Below are 17,538 nucleotides of genomic sequence, written 5' to 3'. Positions count from 1 at the left end.
GAAGTTTTTGTTCTGATGGTGGTGTTTTTTCACTCAATAAATGTGATATTTTTGTTTTTATTAAAGAGTGCTGATCCTTAACTGTCTAAAATACTTTAATGGGTGAGTTTATATAGATTTTTTATGGATCTTGCACCATTGCCACAAATGTTTTCTGAGAGTGCTGCCTTGAACCTAATGATGTGTGTGTACACATATATACATACACACACATCATCCGGAAAGTATTCACAGCGCTTCACTTTTTCCATATTTTGTTATGTTACAGCTTTATTCCAAAATGGAATAAATTAATTTTTGTCCTCAAAATTCTACACACAATACCCCATACTGATCACATCTACAAAGTTTGTTTTAGATTTTTGCAAATTTGTGTGTACCCGTGATATGTCGGTGATCGTCACTGTTCACCAACATATCGTATTGTCTTTTCTGCACAGCCGATGGACAGATAAGTCTGAAAACATATCTGTCCATCAGGAAGTGTGTACGGGCGGTCTGCACACGCACACACGGAGGCGGGACACACTCCCGACCCGCCGGGACCTAAGGGCACAAGCAGATGATGGCCATTCAAGGTGTATGAACGACCATCATCTGCAGATATATCTGTCAGGTGTGTACCCACCTTTAGAAATCACATGTACATAAGTATTCACAGCCTTTGCCATGAAGCTCAAAATTTAGTTCAGGTGCATCCTGTTTCCACTGATCATCCTTGAGATGTTCCTACAGCTTAATTGGAGTCCACCTGTGGTAAATGCAATTGTTTGGACATGATTTTGAAAGCCATACACCTGTCTATATAAAGGCCCCACACTTGACAGTGCATGTCAGAGCACAAACCAAGCATGAAGTCCAAGGAATTGTCCAAGGACCAAGGACCTCCGAGACAGGATTGTCTCGAGGCACATATCTGGGGAAGGGTACAGAAAAAGATCTGCTGCTTTGAGTCCCAATGAGCACAGTGGCCTCCATCATCCGTAAATGGAAGAAGTTCCGAAACCACCAGGACTCTTCCTAGAGTTGGCCGGCTATCTAAACTGAAAGATCGGGGGAGAAGGACCCTAGCCAGGGAGGTGACCAAGAACCCGATGGTCACTCTGTCAGAGCTACAGCATTCCTCTGTGGAGAGAGGAGAACCTTCCAGAAGAACAACCATCTCTGCAGCAATCCACCAATCAGGCCTGTATGGTAGAGTGGCCAGACGGAAGCCACTACTTAGTAAAAAGCACATGGCAGCCCGCCTGGAATTTGCCAAAATGCACCTGAAGGACACTCAGACCATGAGAAGCAAAATTCTCTGGTCTAATGAGATAAAGATTGAACTCTTTGGCGTGAATGCCAGGCGTTATGTTTGGAGGAAACCAGGCACAGCTCATCACCAGTCCAATACCATCCCTACAGTGAAGCATGGTGGTGGCAGCATCATGCTGTGGAGATGTTTTTCAGCAGCAGGAACTGAGAGACTAGTCAGGATAGAGGGAAAGATGAATGCAGCAATGTACAGAGACATCCTGGATGAAACCTGCTCCAGAGCGCTCTTGACCTCAGACTGGGGCGACGGTTCATCTTTCAGCAGGACAACAACCCTAAGCACACAGCCAAGCTATCAAAGGACTGGCTTCAGGACAACTCTGTGAATGTCCTTGAGTAGCCCAGCCAGAGCCCAGACTTGAATCCGATTTAACATCTCTGGTGAGATCTGAAAATAGCTGAGTACAGACGCTTCCCATCCAACCTGATGGAGCTTGAGAGGTGCTGCAAAGAGGAATGGGCGAAACTGCCCAAAGATAGGTGTGCCAAGCTTGTGGCATCATATTCAAAAAGACTTGAGGCTGTAATTGCTGCCAAAGGTGCATCAACAAAGTATTGAGCAAAGCCTGTGAATACTTATGTACATGTGATTTCTTTTTTTTTTCTTTTTTTTATTAAATTTGCAAAAATCTCAAAAAAACTTTGTACATGTTTTCATTATGGGGTATTGTGTGTAGAATTTTGAGGACAAAAATGAATTTATTCTATTTTGGAATAAGGCTGTAACATAACAAAATGTGGATAAAGTTTAGTGCTGTGAATACTTTCCGGATGCACTGTATGTATGTATGTATGTATGTATACACACACACACACACATTATATATACATATACATATATATACACACACACACACACACACACACACACACACACACACACACACACACACACACACAACCCCCACCTCACTAACCCTCCCACACTGTGCTGGTCACACCCCCTATGGCAGCACAAAGTAGGCCCTTCATCAATGTCAGCTCCAGGCCCATGTGGATCTTAATCTAGCACTGATGGTCACCATTGGTCAGTATGTCAAGTCAGTCTATAACTAACAGGCACCACAACAGTAATGTCAGAAGTTATCCCTTTGATTTGCTTAAGAGGCCACAGACCACGTTAGACATGGAGCATGTTACTCACATCAAGTGGAAGAATCTGCCTCTGTGGGGCCAGCCTAAATTTCACCAGACTGGCTACATATATGGTTGTTCTGCTATTACGTCAGATGACTGTCTCCCCATGTATACACTGCCTCACACATTAGGAAAGACACCCAATTAATATTAGAAATGAATAAAAAAGATTAAAATGTACCAAAGAGATTCAACATATACATAATCAATCATGAAGAACAATAAAAAATATTTTATTAACATAAAAGTATGTTAAAGAAAAAAAAAAAGCCTGTTGAAATGTAAAAGTATTGTCTAATTTTTAATACCATTTGGAGATGAAAAGCACATTTCAAATCACAGACATTGACTGGTGCAGGGTGTTTCAAACTGAAAAGTACATAGAGACTGCAATTAAGAAGGCCCTCTAAGAATGGCAAGTTTAGAGTTATATAAACTTAATTACTGATGGCAGACATCCTAATAATGACTTGTCTACAGTTAACAAAGATCTAAAACCGGGATGGGGAACCTCAGGCCTGGGGCCATATAAGGCCCGCAGAATCATTTGGTCTGGCCCTCTGAGCTTTTTTCTGCTAGCCTCATCTGGCTAGCAGGGTGCCTAGCATGTCACTATGCAGCCAGAATCTATGCAGCAGTGTCGTCTGGAGCATCCTTAGGCCAGTTTCACACCTGCTGGTTTTGGCCGGCCAAGAAACAGGCAGAAGCCGGACGTTTTTTTTTCAGGCACTCAGTGCCTTTCACAAGCAGCAGCTTTGATCCGGATTTAATGTTGTTGTTTTTTTTTCATGAATCTACTGGGCATTTGTAGCAGTAGCAGCGGCTGCACAAGCCGGCCGGTGTGTGTGTGTGTAAGGAAACATTGTTTCCTATACACCACTGGCATGCAGAGACGGCACGGGCATGGCACCTGTCCTTTTCAGTAGATATTTCCAGCTGTTACACAGCAACCGTGCCGTGCCATGTGAAAGGACCCACCGGCTTCCCTGCATAGCTATATTTCACACCCGGCAAAAGAAAACGGGCGGCTTTTTGCTGCCCGGACAAAATCGGCAAGTGTGAAACTGGCCTTAGGATGCTTCAGACGGTCACACCGCTGCCCTTACAGCTCCCTGAGCATCCTCAGGATGCTCCAGGCATTACTGTAATCACTGCCGATTGTGGCCCCGTCCCTGTGTGAGGTCACATGGAGGGGGCGTGGCATGCACCAGGCCCTCGAATAATGATATATATATATATCTCAAAATGGCCCTCGGCAGAAAGAAGGTTCCCCACCCCTGATCTAAAAAGTTAACCTATACAGAAAAGAAAAGAATTAAAACTGTTAATCCATATAGACTGACCTTTAAAATTATAGAAAAACCACATGACTGTAAAGATACACAATTATTGTAAATACGAATATTGTGAGTTTTATATGTCAAAGTGCTCAGCATGAGAAGCAGCTTAAAAAATCCAGACAAATAGGTCTAAAATTCAGGCACATTTATGAAATGGCAGCTCTGAATGTATAGTAGTTCCTTTTGAATTTTCAGCAGTTTCAGACCATTTTTGATCTGGTGACAGGCTCATGGTAAAGTAAAAATACACAATATTTCATTATACGAATAATACAGCAGCACCAATGTGAAAAACATAAAACTAATACCTAGAATAAATAATCTTTACCTTGCATTACAAGGTCACATTAGGCACTCTCCCAAACTATGTAGTAGCACTAAGTAGTAGTCACAAACGGGTTGTGGCTACATGTAATTAAATAATGAACCTCTAAAAAGGTGAGAAGAAGTGGCATAAAAACATCTAAAATGTAACCAATGACAGCAATATATTTACCATATCTAAAACGCACAAAACAAAATGTAAACAATCAACCATTATTTGTACCAGAATGATTCAATGTTAGATTTTCTAATCTCTTACAGAACTAATAACCACAGAGCCGAAAAGGCAAATAAGGACAGATGCTTTTTTGCCACATCAGAACATGTAATTCAAAACATAAAAGTACATACAAAAGTGCATATGATAAAGAAAAACACCCACAAATTCAAAAATTGCTGACTGACCTCTAAGTGTTTAGCTTGCAAAATATATTGCTGCCATTAGTTCTAGCTAGACCCAAGATTTTCTGCTTGTATATAACAGAACTGACAAAGTAAGTTCTGCTGTATGCTGTATTCTAAGGGTTCGGCTTCATCCTAAATGTTCCTCTATCAGTATCCTCTGTCCACTGCATCATAAATGCACCACTGTACAGGAGCAAATGCCCAGCCACTTGTGTGAGGTACGACAGGATCCGCAGAAAACTCCTAGAATTCATAAAGAGAAGTAAATTAATATTTTAGTTGGGGAAAAGGAATGAAGGAAGAACATTTTTCTTAGAGTAATACATTTATATTATATGTTCAATCTCAAATCAAGGATGGGACATTAATAGCCACTTTGGAGGATCAGTTATTGGTGCTAAAGGCTATTGGAACTGCAAACCTTACTCCCATATGGCCCATTATTAGCTCCACTGCAAACAAATGGTAAACAGGAAAACAAGAGAATGCACATTAGCACATACAGATAATACGCCCAAACTTAGATACATTTTGTTTTCAGAAGATTCGGTGCAAGGTGATTTTTACTCAAGTTAGAAATTACAATCTCGTAAGGAATCAAAAAATAAATAAGTAGAATATAGTACGGCTGAGTCTCCCATATCCAATATGCTTGGGACTAGAAGTATTTTGCATATTGCATTTTTCCGCATTTAATATATGCATACTAAAACAAGATATTGGGAATGGGACCCAAGTTTAAACACAGAAAGCATATGTTTCATATACACCTTATACAAACAGCCTGAAGGTAATTTTATACAATATTTGTAATAATTGTGTGCATTTAACAAGTTTATGTACATTGAAACATCAGAAAGCAAAAGGTGTCTATCTCAGCCACACTCAAAAAATCTGTATTTCGGAATATGTGGATATGGGAAACTCAACCTGTATTTAACATTTGCATCTAACCCCATGGGGGAGGTGCATCAAGCCTTCTAAAGTGGGCGATTCAATTCAGTGTGATGCTGAATAGCTCTGGGAAGGAGTTAAATAAATCTATTCACCATGAGAGGAGAGCTTGGGGGAAGCCCAGCACCTCTGTAAGTGCTGGGCATGCCCCCAAGTGTGCCGAACTGGGGGCATATCACAAGGTCACACCCCCCTCCCGGGTCAGCCACGTCCCTTTCCAGGAGCAGGCGCACCTTTGGCACACGCAGAAAATGCCCTCCCCACTTCCTACCTGGAACTATCTGGAGGGTCCGGGCTTCCAGGAAGCGAGCCTATACTTTTTACTCCCCTGTACATAAATAGACCTTAGCATCTCAAAAATATGTACTTTACAAATTTCCACTTATATGGTGGAATGTGTTACAACGGCAGTGAGAGGGGAATGTGTTACTACACAGATGATGGGAGTGCATTGTGTTACTATAGAGGTGAGGGAAGGGAATGTGATATTACAGAGGTATGGGAAGGGAATGTGTTACTACACAGGTATGGGAGGGAAATGTGTTACTAAAGGTGTTAGAGGGGGTAATGTGTTACTCCAGAGGTGAGGGAGGGGAATAAGTTACTACAGGTGTGCGTAAGGGTAATTGTATTACTATAGGTGTGAGGGAGCCAGAGGGATTGTATTTCTACACAGGTGAGGGAGGGGAATATCTAATGTGTTACAACAGGGGTGAGGGAGGGAAATGTGTTACTACAGAGGTGAGCAAGGATAATGTGTTACTACAGAGGTGAAGGAGTGGAATGTGTTAGTACACAGGTGAGGGAGGGTAATGTCTTACTCAGGGGTGTATCTAGTGGTCCGAGCACCCCTGGCAAAGTAAGGGACTGACTTTTCTCTCCACATCCCACACTATATTATGTGATGTTTCCGGATTTTACCCACACCCATCCTGTGCTCCCTTTCCCTCTCCACATTGAACCCACACCAGATGCCCCGCCCCCACCTTCCCTCCCCCATTAGTAGTTACTTTAGCAGCTTCCTAACCATGCTGGAGAGGTGCTCCTGGGCTGTCTTCTGTCTTCTCTTCTGAGTGCTGCTCGCTGGCTCCTCTGACTCAGTGTCAGCCCACCAAGTTGCATGGCAGCAGCAAGATGCTGCAGTGCGGGGAGCCGGGATTCCAGAAGAGACCGCTGTACACAGCTGAGGGTGGCTGCATGCTGTGTCGATTATGCTGCCATGGCCAAAAGTTGAACTGTCCCAAAGTCGGTGTGTGTGGTCCTGGGCTGCCCGGCCCCGGACAGCGTCCAGCACCGCCAGGAGCATCAGCTCCAGGTGCTCCACCCTCCCTACTTCCTTGGCTGTAGCGCAAGGACCGGGCAGGAAGTCAGAGGCAGAGCCGGATATATATTGTTAGAGGGGAGGGAGCCCGACAATTGCAGCTTACCTAAAGTGCTGACGGCTAACTGCTGGATGCGGTTGTTGCTCTGAGGTGATCAGAGCCACAACCGCTCTGAGGTGCCTGGCCTCAGACCCCACACCAGTCACAACGGCAGCCCTGATATCTAACCACTGGCTGCGGGTGGCACCGCCCCCCGCTTGACTGGCGCCCCTGGCGAGTGCCATCCTGGCCAATGGTTAGGTACGCCCCTGGTCTTACTATAGCAGTGATGCACTACTATAGAGGTGAAGGATTAATGTGTTATTGGTGTGGTGAGATGGAAACAGTAAATATCTAAGGTTTACCTGGGTGACAGAGGAGAGAGTTATTTGTAGGTTTTTTTATTTTTGCTACAATTCAATGCATTTTAAGCTACACAGTGATCTGTAAAATACTAGCAAAGACAAATATGAAAACGCCGGTGGGTATGTGGCCAAAGCTGGAATATAAATACATGGTTCCATTCTACTTTACCATCATCGAGCAGAGTGCTACAAAAAACTTTCTTACTGCTACAGATGTTTTGTAACATTAAGGTCTTAATTGGAGCTGCATGATCAGCTCAATACATATTCCATTAAAACTTTTGAGAAGTAACCATAGAATTTGAACAATATGAGAATGACAGGCAGTCTCTCCTCTTCTTACGGAAATAGAACATTGTGGTCTAAACGGATGTAAAAATAATGAGCATTGGTTTTGTTTCTGCAGACATTTCATTCACCACAATACGACTAAACTACAAGAGAGATCCCTGGGTACATAAGTAAAAATAATCAGTAAGGAATATATCAATTATACCAGATGCAATACTTCTGATCATTCATTAAATATGAAGGCTGAACCCATAAAGAAGTTGTCCCTTATCCCCCATTCACTAACATCCTCCCACAGGGAGACCTGCTGTTTATTTGCACATGGCTTTCTGGTGGTGCAGTGCTAATCCAGCATCTGACTAACACTGTACAGTACCAGTGACACTCAGCAAAGTAAACATGGTAACAGATAGACCTGCATTACCATGCAGCTTCCTGCATCCCTATGACCATTATTTATAAAGGTGCTAGAACAGGTCCACAGCACTGTACTATGTGCTAGATATAATAGTACATTGTAGTGAAATATCAGACCATCAAAACCAGATGAAGAATTTTGTGTTGCTTTATTAGTGCTCACATTTCAGTTGTGTGAGTGAGCCAGACAAGGAGAATGAAATCAGGATATGGTGGCAGGTGTGGCCAGCCTCCTCCAGGACACAACTGGACATACAGCAGCTGCGTTTCCAGAACAGCTGGTCCTCAGTATCAATCAAGACCTATTTGTAAGGGATGATCTTAGACTTCACTAGAATATGTGAAAAGTTAGCTGTAAGTGAAAGAGTGGACATGTAGGCTGACAGTGATGTAAGGAACACATACATTCATTATTTACAGACACACAAAAAGGCAAGTTTTCATCCAAGGCTGTAAGAGGGATGAGGGTCTCATGGGAAAACAGCTGCAGCTAGGGGGAGGTCACCTTGGTAAAAGCGTATACTGGATGTATTTACTGTTCGTTAACTACATGTGACAATTAGCCAACAAGAAAATGCTATGTGAGCTGTATTTGGTCATATGGTCTGCTGTCAAACATTTGTCTGTACAGTGTCACACATTTTAGGACATCATTTGTCAGTGTGCAAGAGAAATAACATTTGAGGATGTGTCATCTGACTAACTTTAGGGGTCCAATAGACACAAAACAGTATACAGAGAACTGGTGCTACAGAGTGTCCAACACAAGCCAAAACCTTGTAGAATCTTCTAAGTCACTCCACCACTTTCACTATTGTGATCCAAGCACGAAGGCCCATGCTGCCATTAGGCACAAATGGTTAAGGGGCACCCAAAATGCTGAATTAGTGCATTAGTTGCGGAGATGAATGAGGAATAACAAGCGGTTTCTTACATGAGAAGCTGCTGGCAGATGTTGCTCCTCCATGTCACGGTTATGCTGGAACCATGGAGCTTCAACAAACAAGTGCCACACTCCTAGTCCATGGAGCATCACTTAAGTTGATCTGGGGTGCAAGAACAATGGAATACTAACACTAATAGTTATTCCCAATATAAATTAGTGTAGTACAAAATACCTGATATGCTGTAACCTATTTGTGCAATTTTCACAACACTATTAAGGCAGCGCCATGTTTGTTTATTGAACAGAAAATATTAATGTAACCTTATCAGTTATGCAGGGAGAAGGGACTCAGCACATCTTTCATACATTTAATAGCCACTTTGAACTCTGGAAAGTTTATCAGGCGCTATAAATGCACAATGCTCAGGTACAGCCCCCCCTGAGGTCTTCTGCATGGAAGTAAAAATAAATCCTTAAGCCTCTAGATGGGATAAAGACAGCCCATAAGGATCCAGGTCATTTACGGTCATCTCGCTTAGACAATATTCTAGATATAAATGTTCACTTACTTAAACAGTAAGTAGACTGAACAATAGCATTGTCTAATTAAAAATCACTATGGTGCTACTACAATGTAGTGGAAGGTCTCTTGATACTTGAAATGGGACTCCCGAGTGAAACACTGTTGTTTCTACTGTGATGTTGAGCTTTAACCAGGGAATTTCAGGTAAAAATCCTATTAAGGAAAAAGTAACAGCAGAAATTCCAATACATTGTAATCATTCTAATTCACCATAATCATTGTAACTGGCCCAAAGCTATTGAGTGGAGTTACCCTTTAAGTACAGATGTGTCCTCGCACATCTTTGCTGAAGTCACGCCAAACAGCCTCTCTCAGCGTGCTAGATCCTGTGAGACTCAGATAGCGGCGGGCGTTTTTTTTTGGCATCTTTTGTTTGACGAAAATGTGTCTTGGTAGCAATGTGATGCGACTCGGACACACCAGAAACTGTGCTGATTAGTTTGATATGCAACACTTGTATATCTGTGTGCAACTAAGATCCATGGGTGCCAAAAAAAAGACACCCAACGCTAGCAGAGTTGCATGGGACATAGCATCTCACTCACACCAGGCATGTCGCGCTGCGTGGCGTATTAAGGATAGATGTAGGATGACACATCTTTATAACCTTAAAGAGACCAGTCACCTATTTTATCTCAAGTGCACTGGGAAGTCCACTCCTTGAGCTCTTTGTATAGACAAAGTAAAAATATAATATAACAACCATATTTTTCTGGGTCAATTTTGATGCTCTTTACCATCAACTCTACCTAAAGAGTTTTTGTGCGCTCCTGAAAAGAAAGGTTATTGCATTTATGTTATGCTACAAAACATCATTACAAATGAATGAATGTCACCGATCAAGCATTGCTGCAGGTGCACGATGAGCATATGGTTTCTCTCGCCTCTCAATACAGATAATGGTGATAACTAAGCCCACCTTAGCAGTCATGTTGTCAGTGTGCAGTAAGGTGTTATGGGATACATGTAAAACTGCAGCTGTTTTATTATTATTTAAAGTCTTTACTTGTGGGACAGGCTTGATGGTCAGTGGGTTTACCAGTCAGCAATCTGATTATTAGGTATCAGACATGACAAATTATAGACTTAGGACACTGTTGGGCTATTCACTTTTATCAGCCACAAACCACAGAAAATGTAACAAAAGACAGTGGCTCCCTTGAGTTGTGCAGTACTGGTTAACAAGGAAAGAATCTCCGTCTCACTGAACTATCCTCAGTGCCCCTCAGCAAACAAACAAAACACTAACATCAAATAAACGCTCTACCAGATTATATGAGGAAGGGTTGGGGTCTCCCAACACAAAGTTGGTGGCTTCAGGCTTTCATCATGACTCTGCCCCTCTCCTCACATATATATCATCATAAAGGAACATAAGATTTGTACACGCCTCTCATGAAATATTCTGCACCACTGTGGGCACTTCCATGAACTGATGGGTAAAAGTTCTACCCCTGTCCGTTTCAAAACTTCATAGATGGAGCTGAAGACAGTATAATATTGCCAAACAATTGGCTTGCTGTGGCTATGTTTCTAAAAAAGCCTGGTACCCAAGGGACCCGCTTCTGGCGCTTTCATTAGACGCAGAGAAAGCCTTTGATAGGTTGCACTGGGGATTCATTAAGGCTGCACTTTCCAAATTTGTTTTTTCAGGATAGTTCTTAGATGCCATTCTTGCACTTTATAGTTCACCTGGAGCATGTGTTTGTTGCAATGGTTTCCTGTCTTCTTTGTTCCCTTTAAGCAATGGTACTAAACAGGGTTGCCCCTTATCTCCCTTAATTTTTGTTTTAGCAATAGAACCTTTAGCAAAACATATCCGTAACACCCCCCTCCTTCATGGTCCTCTTATAAATGGGTCACAACATAGAAATTGCCTTTTTGTGGACGACGTCCTTCTGTTTGTAACACATCCGGAAACCTCTCTTCCAAATTTACAACAGCTGCTTCATGATTACTCTGCGGCCTCTTATTATAAATTAAATACATCTAAAATGGAAGTATTAGCAATAAATGTTCCATCCCAGCTCCTGTATTCCCTTAAATCTCGTTATAATTATAACTGGCAATCACTGTCTCTCCGTTATCTGGGTATCTCTTTGTCAGCTAAAGAAGACACTCTTCTTGAATATAATAATGGCCCTCTGTTGAACCAATTTAGTGCCTTCACAAAAGATTGGATGAACCATGAGGTCTCCTGGATGGGCAGAATGGCGGCCATCAAGATGACTCTTCTTCCTAAACTCATGTATTTATTTAGGTCAATCCCCAGGACCCTCCCTCCCTCATGGTTAAATAGATTTTATGCAGTGTTGAATAAATATATCTGGAATAATAAGAGCCAGGATTGCTAAGAAATATTTAATGATATCTAGATCGTCAGGGGGCTTGGCTTACCCCAATCTAGCACTCTATCAAGCTGCGTGTGCTTGTGATTGGTCAAATGTTCTTAATACTAAACCTTGGGTTAGACTGGAAAGCAATATGCTAGCCAAATTCCCCCTCTGTGACTTACTCTGGATTCCATCCAGCTCTAGAGTCTCTTTAAAATCTATGTCCAGGGCGACATTAGCTTCTCTCAAAGTGTGGGATGGCCTATCTACCCTTCTACAATTTAACCTGCCATCTCTCCACATTTCTATTCAGGGCTTATCATATTTAATCCCAAATCTAAATTTAGTTTCTTGGCACCTCAATTGTATCCGCACTCTCCGCGACCTCTTTATAAATAATACCCTCCTTTCCGTCGACCAATTACAAGCTAGCTTCTCCATTCCCTCTAGAGATTTCTATAAATTCCTTCAAGTCAGGCACTGGATTCAATCCTTCCCACACTTGGTAGGCTCGATTGGTACGATTCCTTCTCATGTTTTTTCACGTATATCTTCAATCTCCCGCAAAAGAGGTATATCTTTTTGGTATTCGCTACTACTTACAGCGGAAGAACCAGATAAGCTACCAGCTATTATTAAATGGGAACACGATTTAAAAATATGTCTAGATCTTCATGTATGGTCCCAACTTTTCTTTTCTATATTTAAAATGTCTAGATGTATTTCACATATTGAAATGTATATGAAATGACTATCGCATTTATTTGATCCCAGATAGATTACACAAAATTTGGCCTTCCCAATCTAGTTTATGTTGGCGTGCATGTGGTCAAATTGGTGATATCTTCCATATTTTCTGGAATTGCCCTGCTAGAAATCCCCTTTGGCTGGAAGTAGAGGATTTGGTCCTGAAGGTTACTGTATTGCGGCTGTCTTTGTCCCCCTCCACTGCTCTTTTACATATATTCCAGGATGATGTCCCAGTTAACCACAGGTATTTTATAGGTCATGTACTTATTGCTACCAGGGCAGCCATTGCTCAGTTCTGGAAGCAGGATAAACATCTCCCCTTTCTTTGATAACGTCTAAAATAAATTATAGTTTCCTGATGGAAACTTTAAATTGCCCATATTCTTCTTCTACTAACTCACCAATGATAAAGTGGTTCAGCTGGCATGAATTTATCACGGTGGGTCCATGCCTTCCAATAAACAGAAACTGATGCTTCAAGGTTTTGATGTGTTCTGTATTTTGGTTTGTCTATTGCAGTTGTGGAGTATCCTCTGTCATTTGTGTTTTTGATTTTTTTTTTTTTTTTGTATAATGCAATGTTTTATTCTTTTCTGAATGATTTTTGCCTGTATTCCCTCATGTTTTTTCTTCCCATTCTTTTTTCCTTTTCTTCTTTCTGTACCCCTTCCTTTTTATTTGTAAAAAACATTCAATAAAAATTAATGTTCAAAAAGCCTGGTACCGAAAAGGAATACAGACAAACATTATCACAAGATGCTTAGTGGTGCTTTATATTCACACACAGCATGTACTAGTACATTGGTTAGTAATTAGATCAGCATTCTATTCCTCAAATTCTATGAGAGCCACAATTATTATGCATGCACTCACCACAGGACCTTCTTTGCACCCAAGCACTGAAAATCACAGGATACAGAGTACATTTCATAGAACGTTGCCTTTATGTTCAAACAGCCAATAAAATCCTTGGGGTTCAGCTTGTACAAGTCCAGTGTAATGTTTGCTATCCCTCTCTTGTTCACTTGCTGGGCTGAACGTGAAGCTTTTTTGTCCTAGAAGTTAAAAAAAAAAATAATAATTATGTAGTCATCAAAAGCAGGTTAGCTACATGCAATGGTTATACATGCACATCTGACTGGTTGATATGATTTCCAACACAGGAAGAGAGGCTAAATTCCAGGTGAGATAGTGGAGGGAGTTGAATTAAATGAATTGAGGGGGAGGTTGGAAATTAATAATTTGGGAGGGAAACCCTAGTGAACAATAAATAAAATATAAGGGAGGGTTATGGGTGCTGGTAGTGGGAGATGAATTACATGGAGGAGTGATTACAGAATATATTTGTGTGCTCTAGGGGTAATGTCAGACATTGTACACAATTGACATTATCAGGCTAAAAAAAAAAAAAAGTTGTAGCCCTACACTGCCAAGAATGCAGCGCGACCCTTACAAAACGGGTGACTTACATTTATCATTAGGAACAAAACCTACCAAGTACAGCAACAAATTTAGTATTTGTTTTAATTTTTAAACAGATGCAGATTATAATATATTACTAATTTTAAAACTTTATCTAGTGTTTTTTTAGTTCCCTGTGGAAAATGAAGTACGACTAGTATTTAAGTTCAGTTGGACAATGTTTCAGTAGGTGCTCTGGAATAATGTTTGGATGTTGTAACTTGAATTCTCACTTGGCGGGACATCAAGGGGTGTGGTATAAAAGATAGACAGTTAAAAGGTCTAGATAGACACCAGATGTCAGACAAACAAAAGGCCGGCAGGGACAAAATGTCGACACACTAAAGGTCGACATGGAAGGTCGACACAAATGGTTGACTTTTTTTTTTCTTTCTAACCCTAATCTTCACACTAAAGGTGCCCACACATACAGCGACATTTTACACGATTTGGTTGATTTCGACGAATCGTGACGACGAATCGGGTAAAAAAAAAAGTACGAATCGTGAGTTTATACTCAAGAGCACGATGCCGATGCGCGTCCCCGCTCGTCGTATATCGCATCTTCTGATCTGCCGTGCTGTAGGGCAGATTAGCCAACCATGAACACGATGGAAGCCGATCGTGAGGGTTTTTTCCTCACGATGAATCGTACGATTCATCACACAATGCGGAATTTGACTGACAGAAGCCTGGACACGCCCCATCGCCATCTTGTGCAGCATCGTGTATGGAGCAAGACAGTCGCACTTTGGGAGCCTGCACACTGAAGTGTTTTTTTGGACAAGTTTTGGTGAGTATTGGTACAGTTTAATACAACCACACTGACCACCAATATGTGCTCCCCACTGCCCACCAATGTGTGTCCGCAGGTAATAAATGCATGACCCAGCCACCGCCCGCAGTATTGAGGAAAGTCCTTCGCTCGTTGTGTCTGATCAAAGGGGGCGTGCTGTCGATGTTGATTGACAGCACGCCCCCTTTGGTAGGCGTGCCGGGGGCGTGCCTCCCTGAAGGGGGCGTTCCCACAGCTATACGAGCGCTCCATTTTCATGGAGGCCGGCTCTCATTCAGAGCGTGCGCTCTGCTCAGAGCGTACGGCTCTGAATGAGGGCCATTGTGTTGTTAGTTAATCGTTTTGTATTAGACACTACACTGAATATGAGCCAAGCGATACATTGCTGGTCATTTCAGCTTTCTCTGACTCAATATTTCTTATTGTACAGAGTGCAGGTTATCCACCTCCTCAATCCAATCCCTAGTAGACAAGGTCAACAATCTTGAGAACAGATATCGCAGGAATAACTCTAGGTTTAAAGGGATTCTGGAAACCTATAAGGGTCTCCAATTACTTAATCTTCTCACAGTAGATCTGACCCTGGTTTTGGATATAGCCGACAATTTGCACCCCATCACATAGAGGAGGGGCCCAATGTCTGGACAGAGAACGACAGAGAAAAAATAACAGACATTGCCCTGTTATTGGGGGCTTTAGGGGTATGGAGCAAACCTTGGTGGCCTTCCATAAAACCCCTTCCCTTCAGCTTCACATCCATAAGATTTTAATCTTTCAGGACTTCTCAACATTGGTAGCCCAAAAGCGCAAAGCCTTTTCTGAGATTTATAATTTCCTACCACAGATTAGCTCTTCTCTACCCAACAATGCATAGTGTGTTCGAAGATGGCTGCCCAGTATATTTCGAGGACCCCGCCCTGGCAAAACATTCATGCCTCGCAGTCACGCCCAGATCACTTCAACACCCCTGAAATTACTCTCATTTATTAGTTTAGTATATCTATTAGAACTAAAACCTTGGTAGGATAACCCCAAACCCAGCATATGATACAGTGAAGCAGGGTCTATCACTATATTTTTGCAACACAATGAATTTTATGCTTTACTGTTCATATAGGTTAAATGAGTATTTGCATTACAATAAGTTTTACCCCTCTTTTCATATGTTTAACAATTACTTTTTTTCAGTTTAATAGTTGGACATGTGCTGTTCTTCCCAAGCGGCGACAGTTCTCTTTTCTCATTGGTAGGAAATTTAGAGATTAGAAGTAAAGCATCGTTATTTCGTATATATGTATTTGTATATATTTATTTCATGTTCTTGGGTCTTGTGTTTTATCTTGACAGTGTTTTTTTTTCCTGGCGCTAATCCAGAGGCATTCCCCTCCCTAGCTCATGCATTGTATTCACTTTATTTTCATTGCAGACTTCCATAGCCATGCCACTAGCTGCCGAGGGAAATAGGATGGTCATGCCAATAATTTCCCTTTCATGCACTACCTATGCATCTACGCCTTGCCTCTAGGAACGTTGGGGGTTTGAACTCACCCATTAAATGTAAAAAGGTTCAGTCTCACTCAAGCTACTCCCAGATATAACCATTCTTCAAAAAACATGCGTACGGCAGGGTGATCGAGCTGACCTCCGTGGTTAGATTCCTGCATTGTACCGTACCAAGTCTAGGGGTGTCTCCATTTTGTTCAAACGCAGTTTGCAGTTTCCTGTCCTAAGTCAAGTAGTGGATAAAAATGGTAAATTCATTTTCTTAGGATGTTGAAACTGCGCACTATGGCTATACTCTGGTCAATGTCTATGCTCCTAACTCTGACTCTCTGGGCTACTTTGACTTCATGGTGTAGTTGCTACAGCAGAGAGATAACTTTGGATATAGCTTGAGAAGGGAGAGTCTGGTCACCAAATAGTTACTGATTTTCTTCTCAGCAGCCCCCTGGCTCCCTCTCCACTATACCCCATCCCCAGCCACCAGCCAGCAGTTTAAGTTAGCAAGCAAATGACAGGAATGAGAAGTAAGGCAGGCACATACTCAGAATACACATCAAAGAAAGGTGCACCAAGAACTAGCATCCCCACAAGCCAGGTGCATCAGGGTTGGCGCCCTGTGCCCCCCATGGAGTCAAAGAATAGGATTTAACAATGTAAGACCATAAATCCTCTACTAGGGGGCACAGGGATCACTCTGAGACGTCCTAAAGCTGTTACCCTATGGGTGGGGACGCTCCTGGGCTGCACTGGGAACCCCCTATGCTTGAAAGCAGCGCCCAAATACACAAAGGTGACAATTGCATAGAAATGAAGAGTGTGGGGGCAGATAACCACGTGGCAGTTGTACCAAGTTGTACCGCAGAAACGGCAAGTTTAGTCTCCCACGAAGGTTCCACTGACCTGGCGTAATGAGCAGTAACCACAGCAGGGGCAGGAGATCCACCACAGCATGTGGCGGATAGCAAGCAGGGCCACCAGGACCATCTGTCCTGGCCAGTCCCGACTGTGAAAATCACACAGGACCACAGAGAAACTGATCTCCAGGTCTGTCCATGAAAAAATTACCGGAGAGCCTACATTCCTAGATGTGTCCTCTGGTGAGGAGTCCGGCAAAAGCGCATCAATACAACCCCAGGTAGGAGAGGAACAGAGACACAACTGTGGGTAAGAACCAAGCGAGACCACAGAACGGCCCGATCTAAGGATAAGATCAGATAGGGGGAGCAACAAGACAAGGCGCTCATACAGACACCCACCATGCCAAGCAATGGCAAGTAGTAAGACAACAGTCCCAGTATACCAATGAATGAGCAAT

General features: G+C 42.3%; 1 protein-coding gene across 1 annotated transcript in view; it reads right to left on the bottom strand.

Annotated features, from left to right (window-relative positions):
* Positions 1-2,728: 2,728 nt before the first annotated feature.
* Positions 2,729-17,538, bottom strand: part of CIDEA (cell death inducing DFFA like effector a) — a 64,953-nt gene continuing 50,143 nt past the window's right edge. Inside the window, exons 4-5 of the mRNA XM_088469816.1 lie at positions 13,337-13,518; positions 2,729-4,766 (exon numbers count right to left, since the gene is read on the bottom strand). Coding sequence (XP_088325942.1) covers positions 4,637-4,766; positions 13,337-13,518 — 312 coding nt within the window. The 3' untranslated portion in view covers positions 2,729-4,636. The remainder of the gene's footprint in view (positions 4,767-13,336; positions 13,519-17,538) is intronic.

Source organism: Taudactylus pleione, unplaced genomic scaffold (assembly GCF_031769625.1).
Source record: "Taudactylus pleione unplaced genomic scaffold, aTauple2 ptg000093l, whole genome shotgun sequence".
Classification (NCBI taxonomy): domain Eukaryota; kingdom Metazoa; phylum Chordata; class Amphibia; order Anura; family Myobatrachidae; genus Taudactylus; species Taudactylus pleione.
This window is presented reverse-complemented; position numbering and strand designations above follow the sequence as displayed.